The sequence below is a fragment of the Bos javanicus genome, chromosome 5, assembly GCF_032452875.1.
Source record: "Bos javanicus breed banteng chromosome 5, ARS-OSU_banteng_1.0, whole genome shotgun sequence".
In the NCBI taxonomy this organism is placed as follows: Eukaryota; Metazoa; Chordata; class Mammalia; order Artiodactyla; family Bovidae; genus Bos; species Bos javanicus.
In genome coordinates this window covers 10,768,763-10,792,129 of record NC_083872.1, presented here as the reverse complement: position 1 = coordinate 10,792,129, position 23,367 = coordinate 10,768,763, and the positions used below count along the sequence as shown (strand labels likewise).

Genomic DNA, 23,367 nt, shown 5'->3' with positions numbered 1-23,367 from the left:
GAGAGACCATGGGAGGGGAAAATGGGAAACTGAGTAAGAGAAAAACAGTTTTTGTGTTTTTTTTTGAGGGGGGAAATTGAACAGAGAAGTATAAAAAAAAAAGTTAAAATTGACTTTTTAAAAAAGATCTTTTCCATTGCTCTTCTTCTCAAGAGAAGAGGGTGGCCTCTTCTCAAAATCAGACCATATTGGCTTTTGCTGCTCATAGAAAAGAATGAAAATACAATCTGTTTTACCCTATTTCTCCAGGGACGTGGATGTCTTCCATGTTCCACCACTGACTCTGCTAGGAAAATATCACAGTAGGCAGAAGATGAGAGGAAAAGTCAGCCCAGCTGGGTCATATAAATAAATGCTCACTAAGATTCTGATGAAGCAGATATAATGGTTTTTAAATTTTTGAGTTATTTTACATTCTGAAGCAAAATAAACACATACTTTTCTTACAATTTAGACTTACGAGCAGGTTTTAATTGCAAAGACCTTTAAGTAATCATCAACTTTTTTTTTTTTTTGAGAGCCTATTTTAGTTTGAGCATTATGGCAACAATCCTAGTGTTGACGGACAGACCACACCAGCAAAATGATGCTCAGAGCTTCCTTTTCTAGTAAAAGTTGCCCACCCTAGGAATTCTGCATGATTGAAAATTCTCCGTGTTTCTCTCAGCAGGAGAAATTAAATATACATAGGAAGATAAGTTCATTTCAATTCACTTCTGCCCCTACCTGAGACCTTATCAACTCCTGGATAATGGAAGTTGTTCTTGAAATTTTGCTCATTATATTTGACATAACAATGTGCTGAACAATTTCAAACCACTATTAGTTCCGGGAACCAGGGCACACCTAAGTAAACACATTAGTACCTGCCAAAGCTGCTGGAAGAATTTGTGGAGAAGACAGCTGAGGAAGACATCGGCCTCTGCCTAGTTCGAAGACTCCCAGGAGAGATCAAAGGCCTAAGTAAGGACTTTAAGCAGCCTTGAGAGTAGAGAAAGTAGGCAGTCCTTGCAGCATTGTCTTTGTTCCAGCACATGGCATAGGCATTCCATCTCACAGGCTGACTCTGAACTAGGCTTGCAAAAAATTGCTTTTTCAGAATGAAACCTCTAGGAAGGAGGGTCATCTTTTGTAACACTGCTGACTCTAAGGGAGTGGCTGGAGGAGTCTGCTGGAGAAATGCCTTGATAGCTTGGCTCTTTAAGGAAATGCCATGTTATAGCTAATTTACAAATGCATTAGATTTGGAGATGGGATATTCAAAGTTTGAACTAAAATTTTTTAAAATATTTTTTCCAGATAAGGTGTTGTAGGAGCAAAGTTTTGAGATGAATAAAGGGGACAAAATATTACTAAGAGAAAAGCACAGATGGGTAAATTCTAGCTTTGAATTTAAATGTCTTAATAAGGGTGAAGGTCACTATAGCAACCCAAGACTTCTCTACCAATCTCAAGAGGAGTTGGGATCACTGATTTTTAGCATCATACCTCCACCCCCAAATCATATGAAAGAGTCTGAAAAAAAAAAAAAGAGTCCTTTAGACAAAGGGTATTTCCACTATTTTCAGGCTTGAAATTCAATGATCCAGGTGTGATGATTAAAGTTAGTTTAAGAAAGCTAACATTTGATGTTCTACAGATTATTTCTTCGGTAACATACAAGAGAAAATCACTTGTTATTTTATACTTAATAACCTCTGAAATGAGGCTCCAGTTTAAATCTCAAATTGCTTATCTTTACCGAGTCATTAACATCTTGATTTTCTGTTTCCACAGCCCTGTTTGTTTTGGCTTTGGCCTTAGTCAAGATTACCATCATTAATATCAAATAAAAACATTTTAATTGCAAACACACCAAGGATTCACTGGGAAGCCTACCATGTCAGTTGTAGCAGTGGAGGTCACATGAAGTCTTTGGGAAATATTTGCTCTATTTAATGAAGAGACTTTCTATGGGCAAACTTATTCCAAACAATTTCTCAGGTTACTCAACTAAGAAAGATAAAGAGGATTTGGTTTGCAAAGACCAAATAAAATCTATCAGCAAGTAAAGTCCATGAATTGATAAAAAACATTCTGCTGCTGAGCAGCTTATAACACAAATCTTATTATAAATATATGTGCAATTATAAAGTTAAATGAGTTTACCTGCTCGGTTATGATATCTTATTTCAGTTGAGGCATGAATCTGATTTTCTAAAATATAGAGGTGTGTGTATGTGTGCATGTATATATATATGTATATATTCCATATATATATATATTAGGAAATCACTATTGATTCTCAGAAAAAATCATAGATACATAAAAAGCATGATTAAGAGGTATACATACAATCAAGACATTTTCATTCACATGTATTCAGATTAGATAATTTGCAATGCTTGACCACATACATTTTAATTAAATGACTTCTCTAATTTGGAGTTTACTAGCTAATTACTCTCGAGAAAGAGCTTTTGAAAAAGTTGTCAAATTCAGTCCAATTATCCTACAGACCATAAATGTATCTTCTCCTTTCTCAAGGCTTCTCTTTCATGATACATAAACGATTAAGGGAGGAAGTTGGAAGCCATTGTTGTCGACTGGCTTAAAATCCTGGCTCTCTGCTCCAAAGTATCCTTTTCTCATAATAAGAAATAACAGCAGGACTTCTCTCACAGATCTCTGTAGGATTATATGAGTTAATAGGTAAAGTGTTAGGAATGGCTCATTCATCTGGCTGTTGGTCTCATTGTTATTAATACTATCCCAGCCAGAGCCTGAAAAGTTAGACAACTAAATCTGAAGGAACTGGGACTTTCAGTGGAAGAAAAGCTGCTTGATGGTAAATCTAGTCACTAATGAAACATAAAAACAGCTAACATTTAATGTTTATTTTGTGTCCCATTTTGGTTAAAGACTTCACAGTGAACCTTCACAACCCGAGGAATTATATAATGAGGAAACAGGACAAAGAGGAGCGGCAACGATTCAATCTAGTTATCAGCCCACAGACGTTCAGCAGTTTGCTGGACTCACCCTCCCACCTGCTGCTTTCACACTTTTGAGAGGGATCATATGTCCAGATCAGTTTCCTCTATGTAGCTTTCTACATTTTAAGAGTATTTTAGGAGAAACGAATTATTCATGCGCCCAGAAATTTGCGTAACTGTTACACGCAGGCAGAGGCCTTTTGAAATGCTGAAAGGGCAAGATACTGCTTCTCGCCTGCAGGGGGCGGCATCTGGGACTTGAGTGGTGGGCGTCAGGTCCAGGCTGGGGCATTGGGCAGCAAGGTTGGGCTAGGGGATGCTGGGTTCGATTTGATTTTTCACGTTTTTGAACTGGACAATAGCTGTGGAGAAAAAGAGGAAAGGAAGCAGTTAAGGGAGGAGGGGGAGGGAGTGAAAGTGCCATCTACAGAATGAGAGAGAGAAGTAGCCATTCCAAAGCAATGCCTTGCCCTCCTCCTAGGCTTTGCTTCCCACCGCGATTCTTGGTGGTCGCTTCTTCCTGAGGTTACAGGGTAAACAAACCTGGCACACGTTGTAAAACCCTCACCGTGAGGGGCTCCTGGGGCTTCAGGCCTCTCTGCGGCTTCGCTGTTTAGTCCAGCTAAGAGGTTTCATGTGTGCTGTGGTCTTTTGCCCTCAGCCAGTTAACCCTTACCTCTCTGGAGGCAACCTTCCATCAAAGACGCCTCCCCCACCTCAGGAGACAGATCGTCCCCCTTCTTTTATCTTTCTATTTGGAAAACAAACCCAAACCACAAGAGGCCTAGAGGATATTCCAGTCTTCAAGCCACCAGTCTAGTTCAAGAAAACCAGGCAGGGACCAGAGACCTTGCTTAGAGGCCAGGGCAGTCCTTGGTACACCATATGAATGCTTCCTCAGGAAGGGCGCTGCCTGTAGCGTCAAAGAGGGAAAGTAACTGGGGCAAAATTAGCTGGATTTTTTTTGTGTGTGTGGTTATTTCTTGTAAGGATGAGACTTTCTTGGATTGAAGGATTCAGTTGTTAATTTTGATAAAGTAAATCTCACCCAGATCTCCAGGTAAAGGGCTCTGTGTTTTTAGTTAAAGAACTTTCTTTTAGTTAAAGAAGAAACGGGATGTTGATAAAAGGGAAAAGGACGGATTCCTTCCGAATGGTCTTCACTTCTAACCACAAATTTGAGATCTACATGAGACAAAAAAATGAAAAGTTTAATTCAGGCACAGGAAAACAACCCATTTTCCTCCTTTTAAATCGACCCATAGGTCAAATAAATGGGTTTGGGTGGTGTCTAAATTAAAATGTGGTTCACCTTTATTTATGCCCTCTAAACATTTTTTTTTCAGTTGAATCAAATTAGACCAACTTTTGTTCATATAGAAACTTATCTTTTAATATTACAATACCAGGATCCTCGCACATTTTATATACAATGTCACTCCACATTTAAAATATATTTCTTAGGTTTACATAAAAAATGGAAGTACTAATGTTATTTACAAAAATACATTCAATACCACTAACATTTAGATGCAACGTTCCCACTTTGCTTTAAACAGGAATGAACTTCTTCTGAACATGGCACAAAAGGATCACCGTAATAAAAGTAAATATATTACAAAACCAACCAAACAAAAAGTAAAACCGCTGATCTAAGCCACTCGCGGTTCCCAAGATACAAGCCCAAAGCCGAAAGGCTTTTTCATCCGACCGTGCACAGCAGTTTCCAAAAAGTTTCTTTGTGAATATGTCTCCTTCCCTATCATAAACTCCTGGGTCTGGCTTCCTAAATATTAACGTAACGTGATCTAAAGGATTAGGCGAAGCAGGGAGGGTGGGATCTTCCTGCTCCGTGGAGAACGTCCGGACCACTGAGTTACTTCTCCACCACCTCCTCCACGCAGGGGAGTTTGTGTTCCTCCGAGGAAATGCTGTCCACGATGGAAGAGAGGCATCGAAGGCTACTCGAGGCCGATGAATCAATGCTTGTCCCTCCTGGGAGCAGAAAATACACAGACACATAAACATACTTCCCATGGAAGGAAGGCAGCTCTGCTCCCCGCGCCAGGCGCGGTCGCCGCGCTGGGAGCGCCAGCTCGCAGGGCACATCCCGGTTCCCGCTCGGCTCCGAGCATTGTTTTCTGCCCCCAGAGAGCTTCCCAGCCCCCTCCCGGGAGTTTCTCTAGTAGCCCTGTGCCCTTTTACTTTACCTTCCTTGGCAGTTATCACGAGCCCCCTGGAATGATCCGAAACACTTGGCCACTGGGAGCTGCAGGTGCGCAGGAAATCCGCACCCTCAAGCTGGAGGAAAACCGAGGCAGCAGATTAGTCAAGAAACATGGGTTCCGGGGGTGGGTTAGGGGGCCGTTGGTGGGGGTGTCTCCCCTGTTTCCTCAGGCCGGGTACGAATTTCCTGCCTCTTGCAGGCACCCCGTGTTCACGGGTCACCGGGGGTTCATTAGAGAGGGAGCGGGAGGGGAGGGCGAGGAAGGGGACCGGGAACGGAGACCGAGCAGCTGGAGGTTAAGGCCCCGAGGAAGGCACCTAATCAGCCTATCCATTCCCCGCCCGGCGGCAGCATCTGGGCTCACATTTTCTTGCTTGGGTCTGTAGCTGAAGGGGTCCACCCCTAACTCCTGCATTTTGTCTTGCTGATCCAGCCGGTGCAGCAGGTCCTGCAACCGCTCGATGTAGTTAATGGCGCTCCGCAGAATCTCCACCTTGGGCAGCCTCTGGTTGGGGTTGGCCACAGTCCGTCGCTTCAGTGCCTCGAAGGCCTCGTTGATTTTCTTGAGCCGCCGCCTCTCGCGCAGGGTGGCGGCCTTCCGCCGGTCGGTGGGGGCAGATTTTCTCTTGCAGGTCTTGCAAGCCCAGATCAGACATTGGCCGGGACAGTGGGGAGGCTGCAGGCCTGGGGGCGCCAGGACATGTTCCTCTCCGCTGCTGTCGCTCCCGGCTTCTGGGGGCATTTGGTCCTGGCAGGGCGACAGGGTACCATCACTCCCTGGATACAGAGGAGAGCCCTCTGCCACTTCTAAGGGCTGCAGGGTAACATTTTCCCCGTCCAAGTAGAAAAAATAGGAGCCAGTTTCAAAAAGGTCCATCATCATGTTCTCTTCCTTGGCCTCTGACTTGGTCTGAACAGGGTGATGGGCTCAAAAACCCAGAAGGTTCTGGGTGGTTACCCAGATGGCATTTAATTAGTGCGGTGACATAAGTCGCCCCAGCTTTATATATAGTAGCTCCTGAAACTCAATCCAACTTTTAGCTGTCATGGAGCATCAGTCTCTCAATGTGATTACAGCCAGTGCTCTCTAGAACATCTAGTTTGAAAGAAAACTGAGAAGTGTCACCTTTAGAATGATGTGACAACCTATATGCAGGACAGGTTAAAACAAAATATATGGACTCCTAAATTTAAACAAAGCATCGAACACTTCAATTTGGGACACTTTAGAGGCTAACCTGCTTACAGGACAAGTTCAAAACAACTGGGGATTAACACTGCACTGTTCCCCTCCCCCAGGCTCATCTGAATTCTAAGTATAGACCCATGATGAAAGATTTCAAAGGCAATAGCCATTGCTCCAAAATAGCTTGTTTAATATTTGCAGAGTGGTTCAGCTCTTTTCTCTCTCCTGCCTCTCAAAAAGATGCTATTCCTGTGATAAAACCATTACAGTCCTTCCAAGGTTATACATGACTTTCATGCTTCAGCCTCCATAGCAGCAGGTAAATCTCTTTCCTCTCTTTTACTAAGGTTGTATGACAGTTCGGGAGCTGGAAGGGGTGGCTAGAGGGTGCTCAGATTCCTTCCTTGGCTATCTTTTTCTGGAGGGTGGCAACGTAAGATCCGAATTCCATACCCCTCCATGGTGGACCAGTAGTACCTATAAGGTGAGGGGTGGGACTGAGGATGGGGATGCAATGAATGTAATAATGTCTCTTGAGTAATAGTTTTAGTGGAAATAAGACTCATAGCTATTTGATATTCCAGGATTCAGTGTGGCACTCTAAGGTTCCTCTGTTAAGGCTCCTATTCTACAGTGTGTGCTCACGGCTTTTTTATTCTCTTTCTTGGCACCCTTTGATGCCAGATAAGTTGTTTCTTAGGATTCAGCTGAGAAAGGTAGCAGCGAAGATGCAAACCAAGGAAGAGTGTGTTTACCTGCAGCTTGCCTGTGGTTCAGTGCACATAAGTATGGTGGTTGGGGAGGTATAAGAGAAGGATGAAGTGCAAGGCCCCTAAGTTCCGAAGAAGTCCCTTCAAGTCCTAGCTAAGTTAATTTCTGTTTCTGTGTGCCTAGGTAATACTAGGTTTCGATTTCTCTTAAGATAACAATGGTTGCCTTATGGAATTTTGGGGACAATTCGATTAACTGATCCCATGCGTGTGAAGCATATAACCTTACATTAGCTGCTTGATGAACATTAGTTATCATGGAAAGCATAAGGCTATGTCAAGGCTAAGACCATTTCTTATGAAGGAAGTGAAGCACAGCTGTAGCAGATAATTTTTCCTCCTATTGAAATTGTTTTATTTTGTTATACCCTTTCCTTTTCCCTTCCCTTTCCTTTCTTTCCCAGAGCTCTGGAAGACTCTTTCCAACTATAAATTGCCTTTGGGATGACAGTCACCTCTGGTTTTGGCCACTAGAGTCAGTGCCTGAAAAACCAGATGGAAACATAATATCTTCTTCTTCTACCCCAAGCAGTGATAATTATAGGCTACGCTCAATATGATTTCATTTTTTAAAATGAATAGGCTGAAAACAATGTCCTTGGACTCCATGGTCAGACAATGTAGAAACTAGTTACATTTTTGAGTTAAGTCGCTTACTCCATAAGATAAATCATTATTTTCTGATCAAGCCATAGACCTGAGATGTTAAGTTTTGCCATTTTGTGCTATTTTTACATTTTTGTTATTGTGCAGCTGTATATTCCTTATGAAGTATGCGAACCATTTTTCAGTTTTTAAAAAAGTAGGAACTATAGGGAATAATAAGAATCTAATACTTTTGTGCAGTTGCTCCTATTTCTGCCAGTCCCCTGGTTGCTAGTATCAGCAGTAGCGACTACAGATTGGAGGCTCCAAGAATTCATGGAATAGTCTTGAATATATTATGGAAAATTACCCTGTGCTCTTAACTTCACTCTGTGCTGCATCTTCTAACGAGAAGGCAATTTGAAAAGTCATTTTAAGCAGTAAAATTATATAGCATTATTGCTAAGATTATTAAGAAAATGATATCTGAAATTCATTTATTCAACATTTTTGAGTTACTGAGTGCCAGATAGTGTCTTGGGTGCCAAGAATAAAGCAGTGAAAAATGATCCCTTTTCTTATGGAGATGGAATCTAGAAGGGTGAGTGAGATTGACTAAGCAATTAAAAAAATGGGAGAAATAGCACTTGAATTGGGGTATCAAAGGCCTACATCACAATTACTTTGGGCCTCTGAGAACTTAGTCAACCCTAATATCTCAAATTCTCAGTTTTTCACCCATAAAGTACATAATGACAAAGATACCATATTCTCAAAGGTCATGATAAAGTTTTTAAAAATGCAAAGTCACTTCAAAAATGTTGCATACCCAAAAAGAAAAGTATTTTAATTACTGCAATTAGGTTTACAGAAAAAATGAAGTTAGAAAAATATTGCTTCTCAGAATTTTGTTGCTTGGATGATAGAAGTAACGTGTAAGGTGATAACGATTCTCAGACTCACCTCTGATTTTAAGACGTTTCGGGCAGATCTGAGACAGTTTATGCATCATGAACCTGCTAAAGAATATGGAAGTGCACTTTCTCCTTTATTTTTCCCTTATTTAAATATCACCACTGGAGAAACAATGAGTTCAAAACATAGAGAAGATTCTAGAAAGAAGAGGAAAAAGCTTTGGGGTGCCAATCAATAGCAAACTTCCCAGACAGGGGTGGCATTTCTTTGTGTGAATTCAGCTATCACTACTGAATTGTCATTTCTTATTAAATTACAAAACCCCTTTAACAACATTCTCTAGAATTCAGGCCAATAATATTAGTCTTGTTATTCACCTTGTTCAAACAGATTTTTCCCTTTTTTGTTGTTTTGAGGGCTGAGGTAGGGATGGGAAGAGAGAAAAAAGGAAATGCCAACTTGGGAAATAACCATTTTTTATTAGATTAGGTAATGGGAAAATACACAGTGATTCCAAACAACTAACTAGTGAACTCTTGGAACTCAAACTGTTTACAGAATGTGAGATGCCTGTAATTGCAATTACATTATTTCTCAGTACAACATGGGAGACACAGATCTCAACAAGTGGTCAAAACGGGTTTATCCTCCAAGCTTTAGATAGTTCAAGTGCATTTTTTAATTATGAAAAAAGTAACTAATAAGAGAATAATAAAATTAAATATCAATAAGTCACTTCAGGGGCCTAGAGTTCATAACGAAATGTGAAAGTAAGTTAGTGATAGAATTGAGAGTTTTCAAATAGTTTTCAAATTATTCTTACTTCATGCTTAGTTATTTGTAAATGTATTTTCTTCCCATCATCTCCACAAAATCTTGAATATGTCCAGCTTTTCCTCTCTGTGAAAAAGTGTAGGAGGAAAAGGATTATAGTTAGTCCAGCCAACAGTGGGTTTCCACTGTGAGCTTTTGGGAAGGTAGTTGTATCTGGTGGCAAAGCAGTCTTGGATAAGTCAGAAACTAAGTTCTAGCTATTCATAATTATACATTCCAGGCTTATTTTAAAAGACATCAAACGGCATATATAATACATACATCATAGATTTGTTGTTAGCATAAAATGGAAAAATATATGTTGAATCCATATTATGGAGTGGGCACTCAAAAATGTTAATTTCCTTGCTTCCCAATTCATACGGCTTCTGATTGAAATAGCCAAAGGGAATTAATTGAAGTATGCAGATCTGTTAAGACAGATGTTTAGGATAAATTTAGGGATTTATTTGTGTTAATTGTGTTACAGAAGTGAAAATATTAACACTAGTATTAGTTGCTCAGTTGTCTCCAACTCTTGGTGACCCCATGGACTGTAGCCAGCCAGGCTCCTCCGTCCATGGGGTTCTCCAGGCAAGAATACTGGAGTGGGTTGCTGTTTCCTTCACCAGGGAATCTTCTTGACCCAGGGATCCAACCCAGGTCTCCTGTATTGCTGGCAGATACTTTACCGTCTGAGCCACCAGGGAATATTAGCACTAGGGACTCCAGTAATTGTTTCGTGTGTTTATGCCCTCAGCAAATTTCTGTTTACTCTAATTTAAAAAAAAATTACACAAGTGACTAGGAAATTGGAGGAAGAGAATGTGGTTTCTTATGAGTGTGTAACAATGAACAATCTGTCACGAATGGATGGAATGGTCTGGGAAGTTCCTAAGATGTTGGGTTGGGATTTCTAGGGAGCAGATTTGAAGATTTTTAACAGACCTGACGATTAGGGTAGTGGTGACCATAGGAGGAAGTTCAGGGAAGAAGTAGACACAGCATCAGTCAGGAACTGATGAAGAGGTTTTCGTGGGCTATACCTAGGGACTTTGGCTAGATTGTTGCATTTGTTGCTCAGTGACTAAACCCTGTCAGACTCGTGGCGACCCCCTGGCCTATGACACACCAGGCTCCCCTGTCTGTCACCGTCTCCCCTACTTTGCTCAAACTCATGTCCGTTGAGTCAGTGAAACCGGGTTCAAAAAAGCAGATTCTGTCATAGCTGAAAAAGCAGAACTGAGGGCCAGATAGAAAATAGTTATACTTTTTCAGCAGCGGAAAGAAAGAGGAGGAAAGGGAATAAAAGAAAGAGGGGCTGGAGGAGGAGGAGCAGGAGAGGAAGAAAATGAACGGCATGAAGTCCAGCCTGTGGGGAGAAGAAGGGTCAGCTAGCAAGGCCAGGGAGTGGCCCTAAAGAATAGAAGGTGAAGGAAGGGCCGCTGACTGAAAGGGAAAATTCAGAAGAGGCAGATTAATGCTCTCAATTTGTGGCTGCTAAATGAGTAACATGAGCCCGGGCACCTGTAATTTACCTAATCTTCAGACAGTTTGTGCCCAGAGATTCCCAAACACCATGGTAAATATAGCTTGCGTTTAGACTGACAGAATGTTCGAGTTACTGCTGAGGACAAGGGGGAGGGGCCCAACCACGCAGAGGAGAAGGGAAGCTTTTTTTTTTTTAATTCAATAAGGATTTTATTTGTAGTTATAAACATTTTTTTTTTTTTTTGAATTGGAGGAAAATTGCTTTACAGTGTGTTGGTTTCTGCTGTACAACAATGTGAATTAGCTGTATGGACATTCCCTCTCTGGTCAGCCCCTCTCCCCGTCCCTATCTCACTCATCTAAATCATCACAGAGCACCAGGCTGGGCTCCCTGTGTTACAGACAACTTCTCAGAGCTGACTGCTCTACACATGACAGTGTGTCTATGTTGACGCCACTTTTCTCCATTTGTCCCAGAGGCAAATCCCCTGCAACCTCCAGATAGCGGCAGTGAGAAGCTGGGCAGAGAAAAGCTGGGCTGGACAGCGGCCTTTTTCAAGCAGCTCTGAAGAAGTGTGTCTAAGACAAGCAGAGACGAACCAGAGAGGCTGCTCTTCAGATGTTTCAAGAAATTTATTTTTTTACTCTTTGCTCTCAACCCCCATATAACCTGTGTTCAGTTCATGCGCTAGATACAGAGGGCTACTGAAGGAAGCTGCAGCTCATTTATTTTCTAGGCACAACATCTAGGGAAAGAGACAATAAATAGGAGTGTTTCTCCTCTACCCCAGAAACACTCATTCCTTGGTGCTTAGAAAATGAAATTCCCTTTAAAATTCTGCGCACTCCCTGTCTTCACTCAGATTGAGGGATTTTAGAGCATCATTTGTGAAACATTACAATGTTTCTAGGTTAAGTGTTCCTACCCTGTGGGTTGCCAACTGGGGAAGGTTTGCTTAGGACAAGTACACTGAAGGTCCTGCTTTCGGGACTAAGCTTGGGAAATCCCCAGGCAAATCAGAACAAGCTGTAAGCATCTATCCAGGATAGATGGGTAGAATCTATTCATAGATATGAGCAATGGACAGAGTACAGGATGTATAGGCTTTTTTCTTTAAAGAGAATTACAGTGATTACAAGTATGGGATTTGATGTTAGACATAAGTTCTAGACTCAGCTCTGCCACTTGCTAATATTTGACCTTGGGCAAGTAACTTAAGTTACTTAAGTCTCAGCTAGTTCATAAGATGGAAATAATATTACCTTATAAAGTGGTTTTAATGATTAAAACAATGTTAATAAGCACCTAATATACAGTATCCAGCACACAGGAAACAATACAAACTGGTATTATTTCAATTGATAGAAGAAAAGAAAAATCACCCATCTACCTCTTGCCTCAATAAATCATACTTTGGTTTTTTTGTCCTACATATGACCAAAAATTTTATATCATGTAATATTATATAATGTAAATTTTATATTAAATAATTTTAAGAATATAAATATAGTATCATGTATTTATGGTCTTTTTCACTTAAACATAATAGTTTATGTAATCATAAACTTTATTCATGATGCTCCATAATAACTGTTTAAAATGTCTAAGATATATGGAATGGCCTTTCAATGTTGTTTACATCTTTTAAAAACTAAATGATTGTGATCTTCAGATGATCCAAATTATAGTAGGGTCTGGTGTTACCAGCTTGCTAAGCTAAACAGATGTCTCTAGTATAGAATGGTTAGCCAAGTATTTTGTTACTGCCCTCCAACTGGCTGGTTATGACATATTGTCCAAAATAGTTGGTGCTTTAAAGCCTATGTCAGAGCCTACTGTGACAAATAGTCACCACTGTACAAACACATTTATCCCATAAAGTTTCTCTACCGGTTTGGAAAAAAACAGTTGTTTAATCAGACGTACACACACATTTCACACTTTTTCAGAACTTCAGACATTTCACCTTGAGATAAATACATGTTAGCTTTTAGGATGGTAAGTGGCAGAAGCATGCCAAAAGTGAGAAAATGTTTAAATTGTATATATCCTGGTGCTTTTTAAGTACAGGAATTATTTCAGTGTGTTGCTAGTCACATAAAAATTAATCATGTTAAGTTTTGTCTTCTCTAATTTCAAGATCTGGGCTAGGTGTTGTGATTGGAAAAGCCATGCTATATAATTTCACAATGTAAGCACAATCTTTTTATTAAGTATTTTTTTTCTGTTTAAATATAAACTATATGAGATTAAAAGCTGTTTGACACTGTAATATTCCAGGATTTGTACTTTTAGAGTATAGCATAAAGAGTAGCTATATTAATTTATTTTGTAAAGTTTAGCCATTAGTCAATTTTGAAAAAAAAAAAGTGGCAATTCCTGTGTTGAAGTACTTTAGATAAATGATTTCATTATATATCACAATGTTTTGGGCTTCCCAGATAGCTCGGTTGGTAAAGAATCCACCTGCAATTCAGGAGACCCCAGTTTGATTCCTGGGTTGGAAATATGCCCTGGAGAAGGGAAAGGCTACCCACTCCAGTATTCTGGCCTGGAGAATTCCATGGACTGTATGTATAGTCCATGAGGTCACAAAGAGTCAGAGACAACCGAGTGACTTTCACTTCATTTCACAATGTTTTGCCAATATGATTTATCTCCATTTTAAAAAGGGAATAAAACAATGAGAAATTAATCTACTGTCCCCAAATCACATGCTTATTAACTAAATTCTGGCTCTTAGAGCATCTCTTACAGCTCATAAATTGATTTATATAATCAAAAAGAAGTCCTTATTCTGAGTCTCCTTACAGTGCCCAATAGAAGAGTAGTCTGCAATGGAAAAGTCTTAAGGGCAAGTTAACTTAGGGGACCTTTCAGTGTTTATCTGGCCACGAGTAGGATAACTTCCGTTTTTCTAGTGACCAAAAGAGGTACTGTTGATAGCTGTTGGCTGAGATTTGGACCTGTGTTGACCCATTGGGAAATAATGATGCAATGGTATTTTCCATGTACAGTGCCATCCTGTCCCAGAGGTCATGAAATTGCTTCTCAAATTCAAATGCTTGAAACCCATGGTCTATTGCTACTTTAAAATACACAGTAAGAAGGAAAGAGAAAGACAGTGTAGTTTAGCACACTTACGACAGGGTAAAGGTGGAGTAGAGAGACCTTACTATCCAAGTCTTGAGTTACACAATGCGTATGTGCGTGTATGTGAAGTCGCTTCAGTCATGTCTGATTCCTTGCAACCCCACCAGACTCCTCTGTCCATGGGATTTCCCAGGCAATAATACTGGAGTGGGTTGCCATGCCCTCCTCCAGGGGATCTGCTCCACCCGGAGATTGAACCCACATCTCTTCCGTCTGCATTGGCAGGTGGGTTCTTTACCACTAGCGACCTGGGAAGCCTACACAATGCATTTATGTCCTGTATTTCTTCCTTCCCCTTCAGTCTGCCCAGGAGACCAGTACAAGGACCAGAACTGAGGATGAGCAAGGAATCTCACCAGACAGAAGGTGTCTGAATAAATACACGGATGCTCTGTATACCTAGTCAAAACTACAGCTCACCTATAGGGAGCTGTATCTACTATATCTACGGGGTGGCTAGCAGATTATGTGGACCAAACTGGACTTCACCAATAAGTAGTCATTTTAAGACTTCTTGAAATGGGGTTTCTCAGGTATATTTGGTTGTTTGATGCTTAATTGGCCCTCCAGCCCTTTCTGTGTTGACAAGCATAGGGTGAACTCAATTTGTCTGTAACCCGTTTTCCCAATCATTTGCTTTTATATATAGTTTCATCTACTCTCTTATACTCTATAGTAGGATTGAATATTCTTAAGTAACAGCAAGTATATATTATAGCTCCTTTCAGAATAGTTCTTTACATGTTTTCAAATATTAATAGAATTGCTGTTGCTTGATATTTTCTAGTATCTTGCCTAATTTCTTTGAATTCTTTAACATAAATCTCTCTTTATAAAAGTTTCATAATCTCTAATTTCTATTTGCCATTTACCATCTCTTGTTTTTTGCTTCTTTTTGAAAGTTGTTAAAAAAAAAATAGTTTGGGCTTGAAAGGTTCTTTTAAAAAAAAAATGGTGAGTATGTTTTGTTCCAAGAATTACCACATCAGCTGAGTGTAGAATTTCTTTCTAAATTTGTTTTCAAGAAAACAGACGATCATATGCTTTTGGAGCTCAACAAGATAAGGTGCCTACATAGCCCTTAAGAAAGCATTCTTTTTCTCAAAACACAGACTAATGTGAATTGTGACAAGCATGACTCTTATGATGGATATTTGGTGAAGTATGATTTTCTTTTCATACAAACCAGGTCTCTATTAACATGGTTTCCTCAAGTCCACTTCTCACTTTCAAATCCTCTAGGAATTGACACCAACTGCCCATTTTGACACTCGCTCATTAATTTCCTTTCAATAGGACGATTCTCTCAGCTGTTGTGGCAATTTACGGTTTTACAGACTTTTCTGGTACGGCTCTTTGTTGACTATCCTTTCTGTGTTCAGGAGACGGTACACCACCAGAGGCCTGCAAGTGTGTCACAGAGTCATTAGTGTAGTTTACCATTTGTTTCATTTCCACTCTCCCCGAGGGAGACTTCAGCGGAGCCCTTAAAAAGTCAAAAGAACAGAATCAATTAGTTCTCTCCAGCAAGACTGAATGGGCTTGATATCAGGTAGATCCATGCCAGTGCTTTCTTCCCTAACTTGCACTGTTCCACACACTCAGCCTGACTGGGTCCAGTAGATCTCTAGTTCACAGATTTTTTTTTTCCCCAGTTGGGAGGTGTGTGTGCACACATTGTGTGAGGGAGGTCACTTCCCTGCCATGACTGGAAGCACTCACAGAACCCAGGGGACAGAGAATGACTTTTGTAGCCCCTTGTGAAATATGAACAACCTTGCTCATTTCTATTCGTGATTGGGAAACCCCCAGAACTTTGAGGATTAAAGAGCATAACAATGAATAACAGAAGGAATGGCTGTAGAAGAGTACAGTATTTGTTTTGCAATAAAATGAAGTGGGACTGACTGTATGACTTTTCCGTGGCGCAGGTTCTTTTTCTGTGTGTCCAGTTTTGTTTTGGGTTAGTGAGAAACAGCACGTCACCAAGAAAGAATGCAGGAACCGCGGGCTACGTTACACTTTACCAATCTGTTGTGCTGTTCCTGGAAATGTTTGTATTTGATGTTTTCCAGAAGGTAGCAAATTTGTGTGTGTGTGGCTGCTATGCTTAAAGATAAGTGTAATGTGATACTTGACTGTTTTATTTTACCTTTGTATTCAAATCAGTGAACATGGTTTAATCCTTCAGAATTTGTTTCATCTTACGATATAATAAAACTAAGAACATATGCCGCTTTAACTAAGTAATTTCAAGCTATTCATTTGTTAATGTTCCCTACATGATTCTACAACAGCTAGACTTCTTATGTTTCAAACTTTATTTTTACTTCTTGGAGTGTTTGGTATTTTATATAGCTTTCTAAAGCTCCCATAGCAGAATTTTTTCTTTAATCTTATTCATTTCAATTCACTAAAAAGCTTATTTTTTTTTTCTGACTTTGAAGAAAATCCCAGTCTTCTCTATGGAATAAGTTATCTTTTGAAGATTAAAGTGATGATTAAAATCAGCTTTAGGACATATGATAATACTATAATACTATTTTTGGCAGTGGTGTGTTACTTAAAATGTTTTATAAATGCATTATCTTAGCAATAACTTCAACCACAGGAAAAAATGAAGCACGATCTTATAAGATTAGTGTGAGATTTCCTGAGGGTGCAGTAATTTAGCTCTACTTTCAGAAGTGGGCAGCAAGACTTTTCTGGGGCTCTGGGGTTTTTAATAGTCTATCTAGAATAAAGACAAATAATGGAGCCAGAGGAGAGGAGAGGGGGAGAGGAAGGAGAGAGGAGAGAGGGAAAGGAAAAGCTAGAAGGGGAAATGTAGGGTTATAAAATCATTCTGAGTTCAGAATTGACCACTTGGCTTCTATCAGAATCTACTCTTTTTATAAAACAACTCACAACATTTTGAAAATCAAAGGCCTTAGCCTAAATCACGTCTTTTTAATAGTATGCTTCCTTGGTAATAGAATCTGGTGAAAAAGCACAGAATCACAGGAAGCTTGGGAGCACTTGATTTTGTCTAGTATGTTCCTATTTCAAAGTTTATGACTGTAAGAAAATACTCACAAGGGATTATTTATGGAGTGTGGATCATCAGGCGATTTCTATTTTTCTCAACTGCCTCTTTTCCTATGTCTCATATTGATTACAGCATTTGCTCCTGTGGTTATTCATAATCAAGCTCTTATCACATTGCCCTCTAGTGCTTATTTGCTCATGTAGTCCACCCTGGAGAGCAGGAACTATGTAATCATCAGTGCTTAGAAGACTACTTGGTGGAAAGCAGGGACTGTGTAAGATCTGCTGAGTGAGAACTGTCAAAACCCTCATCGTCTTCCCTGAGATGAAGTAGCATCTTTCCTTATCAGATACTTATTCTTTTATTTCTATTTCTGTTTGTGATTTGGTGCTTTGCCCAAAACACTGTGCATCCAGATCAGTGAAAGATACAATGCTCATCTTATTTTAGTAGAACTTCCTGGAAACTTTATGGGATAATAGGCACTCTGCTTAAAAAAAAAAAAAAAAATTATATAGCAAGCTTTATTTTTGGAGCTGAAATTGCTAAGCCTTGGATACTAAATCTAAGTAATTAATTGCTTAGTCTGGCTGTCACAACACAATTAGAGTACATCAATTTGTGTTCAGGCACTCGTGCTATGTTGGTGGGTTGCTTGTTCCTAGTCACCCAGCTCCTGAGTACCTGGTCATCCTCGTAGTTCCTGGCTTCCATGTCATGAGAGTCTGCCAGCTGACCCTGAGAGTGAAGGCCTTGGGACATATGGTATCTTAGTGTGGCCATTCTTCTGGACACTCTCCAGTTGCCACCATTTCACTTCCTGAACTTTACTTGTTCAGAGTTGACTGGGTTCCTGAGGTAGAATAGTACAGAACCCAGCACTGGAACCAGTAATCCTTAACCCCCCTCTTTGTATCCTTCAACTTCCTTCTTAATAAAGTCTTAGCTTTATAATAATAAAAATATTCTAATTTACCTTGAAATAACTTAATTTTGTACAACATTTTTTAGTCTAATATTAATACTTATTTTTAAAAAGTGGTATCTTAAATGTTTCATATCATGTAACCCATGTAAGGTGGCTCAAGACAGTAAAGAATCTGCCTGCAATTCAGGAGATCTGAGTTTGATCCCTGGGTCAGGAAGATCCTCTGGATAAAGGAATGGCAATCCACTCCCATATTCTTGCCTGCAGAATTCCATGGACAGAGGAGCCTGGAGTTGGACGCGACTGACTAACACTTTGACTTTCACTTTCTTTTCAATACATTTATGACAACTTTGAAATGATCACAGTAGTCTGTCGAAGGTGCTGTTGAAATAATCAGGCCTCAATAAACTTCTTAGAACAGAACATGTAAGAGTGGAACACTTAGTAGAGCAGACCTCTCCTTTCATGTGACTTAATTAAGATCTTTTGATGAACTCACTTATTAAATATTTTTTTTGTAAATTACATGTAATTCAGGCCTAAACTCTGAGAGTGAAATGGTCGTACTTCTAGCCAATGCCATTAACTCCCCAATTGTCTTATTAAATAGCTTCATGAAAACATATTTATTTATGGTTGAGCTGGGTCTTCATTTTTGCTCGTGGGCTTTCTCTAGTTGCTGTAACTGGGCGGTTACTCTGTTCTGGTTCCCAGACTTCTCACTGCAGTGGCTTCTCTTGTTGCAGAGCACAGGCTCTAGAGCATTTGGGCTTCAACAGTGGTGGCTTGTCGGCTCTAGCACCGGGCTCAGTAGCTGCAGGGTACAGGCATAGTTGCTGTGAGGCGTGTGGAATCTTCCCAGTCCAGGGATCAAACCCGCGTCTCCTCCATTGGCAGGCAGGTTCTCTACCACTGAGCCATCAGGGAAGCCCTAAAGTTCACCATTTTAAAATGTGTCGGTCAGCGGTTTATAGTATTTTCACAAAGTTGTACAATCATCACCACTATTTCCATCATCCCAAGAAGAACCCTTGTACCCATTAGCAGTCACATCCCATTTCCCACTCCGTTCCTGGCAACCACTAATGAACTTTCTATGGATATGCCTATTTTGGATATTTAGTTTAAGTGGAATCATTGCAATATGTCTGGCTTCTTTAGAAACCATGGGTGAAATGGCACTTCACTTACCTTCTCTGAACAAGGTTTTAAGATTTTCACGTCTTCCAGGCAGCATGCAGCCTGAACAATAAGATGCCTGCCTGAGTTGTTTTCCAGGAACTTGGAGTCAGCTGCACGTAGTTAAGGCTGAGCCAAGAGTCAGCTGTGTCTAGTTCAAGCTGCGCGCCTTAGGGCTAGAAAGGACCCCTGACCGCTGGTCTGGGCATGCGTAGGCATGCGCACTTGTGACCTTTAAAATGTGCAGAGGCCTGAAGCTTAGTTATGCCAGTGCTGTACAAAGATTGTCTTGGCTTCTCCGAGATGATTTGACACCTATTTGCCCATCTCCTTGCTTTGCTGCAAACCTCAGCGTCTCACCGTTTTGGCTTGCTGCGAGTTGGGTAAAACAAACCGGTAAGTAACACCTTCACTTAGTGTAAAGTTTTCAAGGTTGATGTTTGAATAAGTACTCCATTCCTTTTTGTGGCTGAATAATATTCCATTGTATGTATGTACCACATTTATTTATCTGTTTGTGTTTTTTTTGGCTATTATGAATAATGTTGCAGTAGAAACTTAAATGTGTGACTGTTTGTGTGGAGCCATATTTAGTTTGTTTGAACTGGTACCATAAGAAAGCCTCCAGGATGTGGTTAGTTGATAAATCTTTTAAGTCTCTGTGGTTCCTCCGCTACAGCTTTATATCTTTTCCAGATTTTTTAAAGAATTGAGTCATTTGTCCTGTATGGTTTTCCAAACTCTGAATTTTGTTGATTGCATTTTTGGGCATAATTTAACATGTTTTTCTAATGTCTATAATTTCATCAATTGGTAGCTGGATGTAGATGCTTGATTGGATTCAGACTCGATGGGAGGAGAGAGGGCTGGCAAGATCACATTGTACTTTTTTTTTTATTCTACAAACGTGTTTCTCTCACTTTTTTTTTTTTTTTACTATTAGCAGCCATTCATGATATTTGCCTAGATACATTACGGAATGAGAGGTTGTGATGGTCTGTTATTTATTTATTAGCTAGAATATGGTATAAAGAAAAAAAATCTGCCCTCAAATATTTTGTTTTAAAAGTGATTTTTATTTTACTTTCTGATATTTCATTATTAGTGTAAAGAAATGCAACAGATTTCTCTGTGTTAATCTTGTATCCTGCTACTTTGCTGAATTTATCACTTCTAGTAGTTTTTGCGTGAAGTCTTACAGAGTTTCCTATTTAAAGTATTGTATTATCTGCATATAATGACAATTTTACGTCTTCCCTTTCAATTTGGATACCTCTTATTTCTGGCATCACTGACTCCATGGACATGAGTTTGAGTAAACTCCAGAAATTGGTGATGGATAGGGAGGCCTGGTGTGCTGTGATTTATGGGGTCGCAAAGAGTTGGACACGACTGAGCGACTGAACTGAATTGAGCTATTTCCTCTTGGATACCTTTTATTTTGTTTCAGGGACATACTTGTTAGAATTCTTATAAATTTTGGAGAAAATGTAAATGTTTCGCATTTGGTTAATATGACCCACTTGGCATTAAAAGTTGGTGTTTATCCTGAAAAGGTGAAATTATTTATGATTTTTTAAAGAAAATTAAGACCAAAGGAAATAAGGCATGGAACATACTAAGATTTATTCACTCCAGCATCCATCTTGGTTTATCACGAGGGGGTTAAATTTGACATGATTGCATTTTTTCCCCCCCCTGGCAGCCAATTTCCCTGCATCATTTCTGAATAGCAACATATCTTTTCTTCCTTGGTGGGCGATACTTTCTGATATATTAAAATCTTATGATGTGGCCTGTATTTGAAAACTTGTCTGTTTTATTAGGTATTGCTTCTTATATTAGTTACACACTTCAACTTTATTTTTATAATAAAATATTTTAACATATGAAAGGAAAGTTTTCTCATCACTCTTAATCACATAAAAGTTTCTCATTTATTTTTCCAGATGTTTTCATAAATATAAAATAATCTAACACTATTAAAGATTTTTAAGTTACCGTGTTAAACTTATGAAGTAATTTGAAAATAACCTTGTTTTTTATAATAGGCTTCCCTTACTGAAAAATCTGATCATGTCTTAGGTTTCTCTGTTCTATAGTTTTCTTCAGAAGTACCCTCTGAGGTTAGCCTCTTGGTACTTTATATTTTGGATGTTATCAGTGAACTAATTTTTCCCATTATTTCTTATCATTCATTAATTGGTTATCATTTTGGAATATTTATTTTGTGGTCACTTGTATTCGAGAACCTTTATTAAAGCCTTTCAGTCTACTTATTTGTATCTTCTAGGTATGCAATATTTTTGAATCAAATAATGACAATTTTGACTTGTTATTTTTATTTTTCTTATTGCTTTGGTTAGATAAGCAGGATGTATTTTTGGTACCTGATTTTGATAAAATCTTTGTCTCTCAAATCTTTAGTGCCTTAGTTATTTAAAGCCTGTATGTATTTTTCATGCAATTCCCATTTATTTAGTACTGTTAAGCCACTCTAAGGAGTGATCTAGAAATACATGTGTTTGTGTATCTCTATCTGTCTTCAGAAAGTGAGGGGTTATTGAAGCCAGCCTGAGTCTGTCTACTTTGTGTCTGCCCCCGAGGAAGGGCGATGCTTCTAAGCCTGGCTGGCCAGTAGGACCCTGACTCCTCGTGACCCGCTTCCCTTCCTCCAGCTTTCCTGGATCTGAGCGGTGCCAGCTCCTGGCTTCTCTTCAGCCTTGCCCCACCTGCCCGCTGTGATGCGATGCCTCCTCCTGGCCCACCCGCGTGTGTCCTGCCTGCCGGACTCACCACCTGCTGCTGCTTACTGTCCTCTCTGGCCCTGGTGGCTGCCTCCGTGTGTGTACAGATTGGCAGCCGAGGCCAGACCCGCCTCTGCATCTCAGCACCTGTCTCACCTCGTGGGATATTTGGTTCCAAGTTTCTTTTGAAACTGTGCCTCCCTGCTTTTATAGTCTAATTAGTTTTGATGGAGTCTTTGAGGGGGGGAAAAAAAACATGTTAAACCCCTACCTTTCTCCTTACGGAGTAAATATAATGTAATTTAAAAAATGTTTTGAGTACTTTGGCTGTAATATTTCAGTGGCTGTTGAAATATGTTGAATTTCTATAAGTGATCCCCAAGTTTTATGTTTTGAAGGCTTACATGCTTTTAGGAAGTGAGATGTGTGTTGGTATGCACACAATATAAGGATATTGGCCATTAACTCTGTTTACAAACTGCTGTGTACGGGGAAATCATGTTTGCTGAAGTGTCTATAAGACAAAAAGTACTGTTGAACTCATTTTTAGTATGTCGTCCGATTGTACAGAATTCCTTTTTGTACTTTCAGTTGTTCAAAGGATTTTTGTCTGCATACTGTTAAGATCTTAGTTTCATTCTGGGTAACTGGTGATCCTGAATAAATGACAAATTACTGTCTGCTCAGTGTCCCTGCTCCCCTACTTTCATTTATCTTTGACCCAGTAGTGCTTGTTTGCTCCTTGAGAAGATATTTTAGCAAGTGGAGATTGGTAAGAAAATACACTGCTGCGTAGGCCACATTATTTTACTTCTTCTAAGGGAAACTTTCCAATTGCACGTATTAGTTCAGGTACATCTCATGCAGAAGATGATGTTATACAAAATGCAATGAGGTTCAAATTGTGAGAAAAAGTTAGTCCTTATTCACAAGCAGCTGACAATCTAGTAAGAGGGGGAACGTGAGTGGAGGATAAGATCTGTTGAGAATACAGGAGCTAAAGCAGGGTATTGATAACGTGTAGGGTGTGTTAAGGCAGGAAGTATCATAGTTTGGCTTAGGTCTGGAAAATTGGAGTAAGACTGGGAAAAACACTTTCTGAGTTTAACTTAATAGGCAATGTCAGGCTGCCAAATTGGATGGGTAAAATAATAGAGCTGAGAGCTAGGGAGAGAAATCTGGCAACGAGTTCCTGAGATTTGGGAAAACAGTACATCTTGGTTTGAATCAATACATATTGGAGGAGGCAGCAAATTGCAGGAAGAATATCAAACGTGATACTTTAATTCAGAGGGTAGCACTACCACTGGCTGACTATATCGCATGAAAAACTTGCATAAAAGGGCTTATTTTAGATGATATTCAG

General features: G+C 39.7%; 1 protein-coding gene and 1 long non-coding RNA gene across 3 annotated transcripts; one reads left to right on the top strand and one right to left on the bottom strand.

The window, feature by feature from the left end:
* Nucleotides 1-2,341: 2,341 nt before the first annotated feature.
* On the bottom strand, nt 2,342-6,194 carry MYF6 (myogenic factor 6). Its single transcript, XM_061415624.1, has 3 exons — nt 5,567-6,194; nt 5,186-5,276; nt 2,342-4,970 (listed from the first exon to the last, which is right to left on the bottom strand). The coding sequence occupies exons 1-3, from the start codon at nt 6,083-6,085 to the stop codon at nt 4,852-4,854; spliced, it is 729 nt and encodes a 242-aa protein (XP_061271608.1). The 5' UTR covers nt 6,086-6,194; the 3' UTR covers nt 2,342-4,851.
* Nucleotides 6,195-6,329: 135 nt separating this feature from the next.
* LOC133247160 (uncharacterized) lies at nt 6,330-22,681 on the top strand. Of its 2 annotated transcripts, XR_009736283.1 has the most exons (3): nt 6,349-6,707; nt 14,418-14,649; nt 21,933-22,681. It is a non-coding gene; the product is annotated as an uncharacterized LOC133247160 (long non-coding RNA). The 2 variants fall into 2 exon arrangements; XR_009736282.1 differs by lacking the exon at nt 21,933-22,681 and having other exon boundaries at nt 6,330-6,707; nt 14,418-16,847.
* Nucleotides 22,682-23,367: the final 686 nt, after the last annotated feature.

Coding starts and splice junctions, on each gene's coding strand:
- MYF6 (XM_061415624.1), bottom strand. CDS start 6,085: ATGATGATGGACCTTTTTGAAACTGGCTCCTATTTTTTCTACTTGGAC. Junction 5,277..5,566: donor ACAGACCCAAGCAAGAAAAT/GTGAGCCCAGAT, acceptor GTTTTCCTCCAG/CTTGAGGGTGCGGATTTCCT. Junction 4,971..5,185: donor CGTGATAACTGCCAAGGAAG/GTAAAGTAAAAG, acceptor TTCTGCTCCCAG/GAGGGACAAGCATTGATTCA.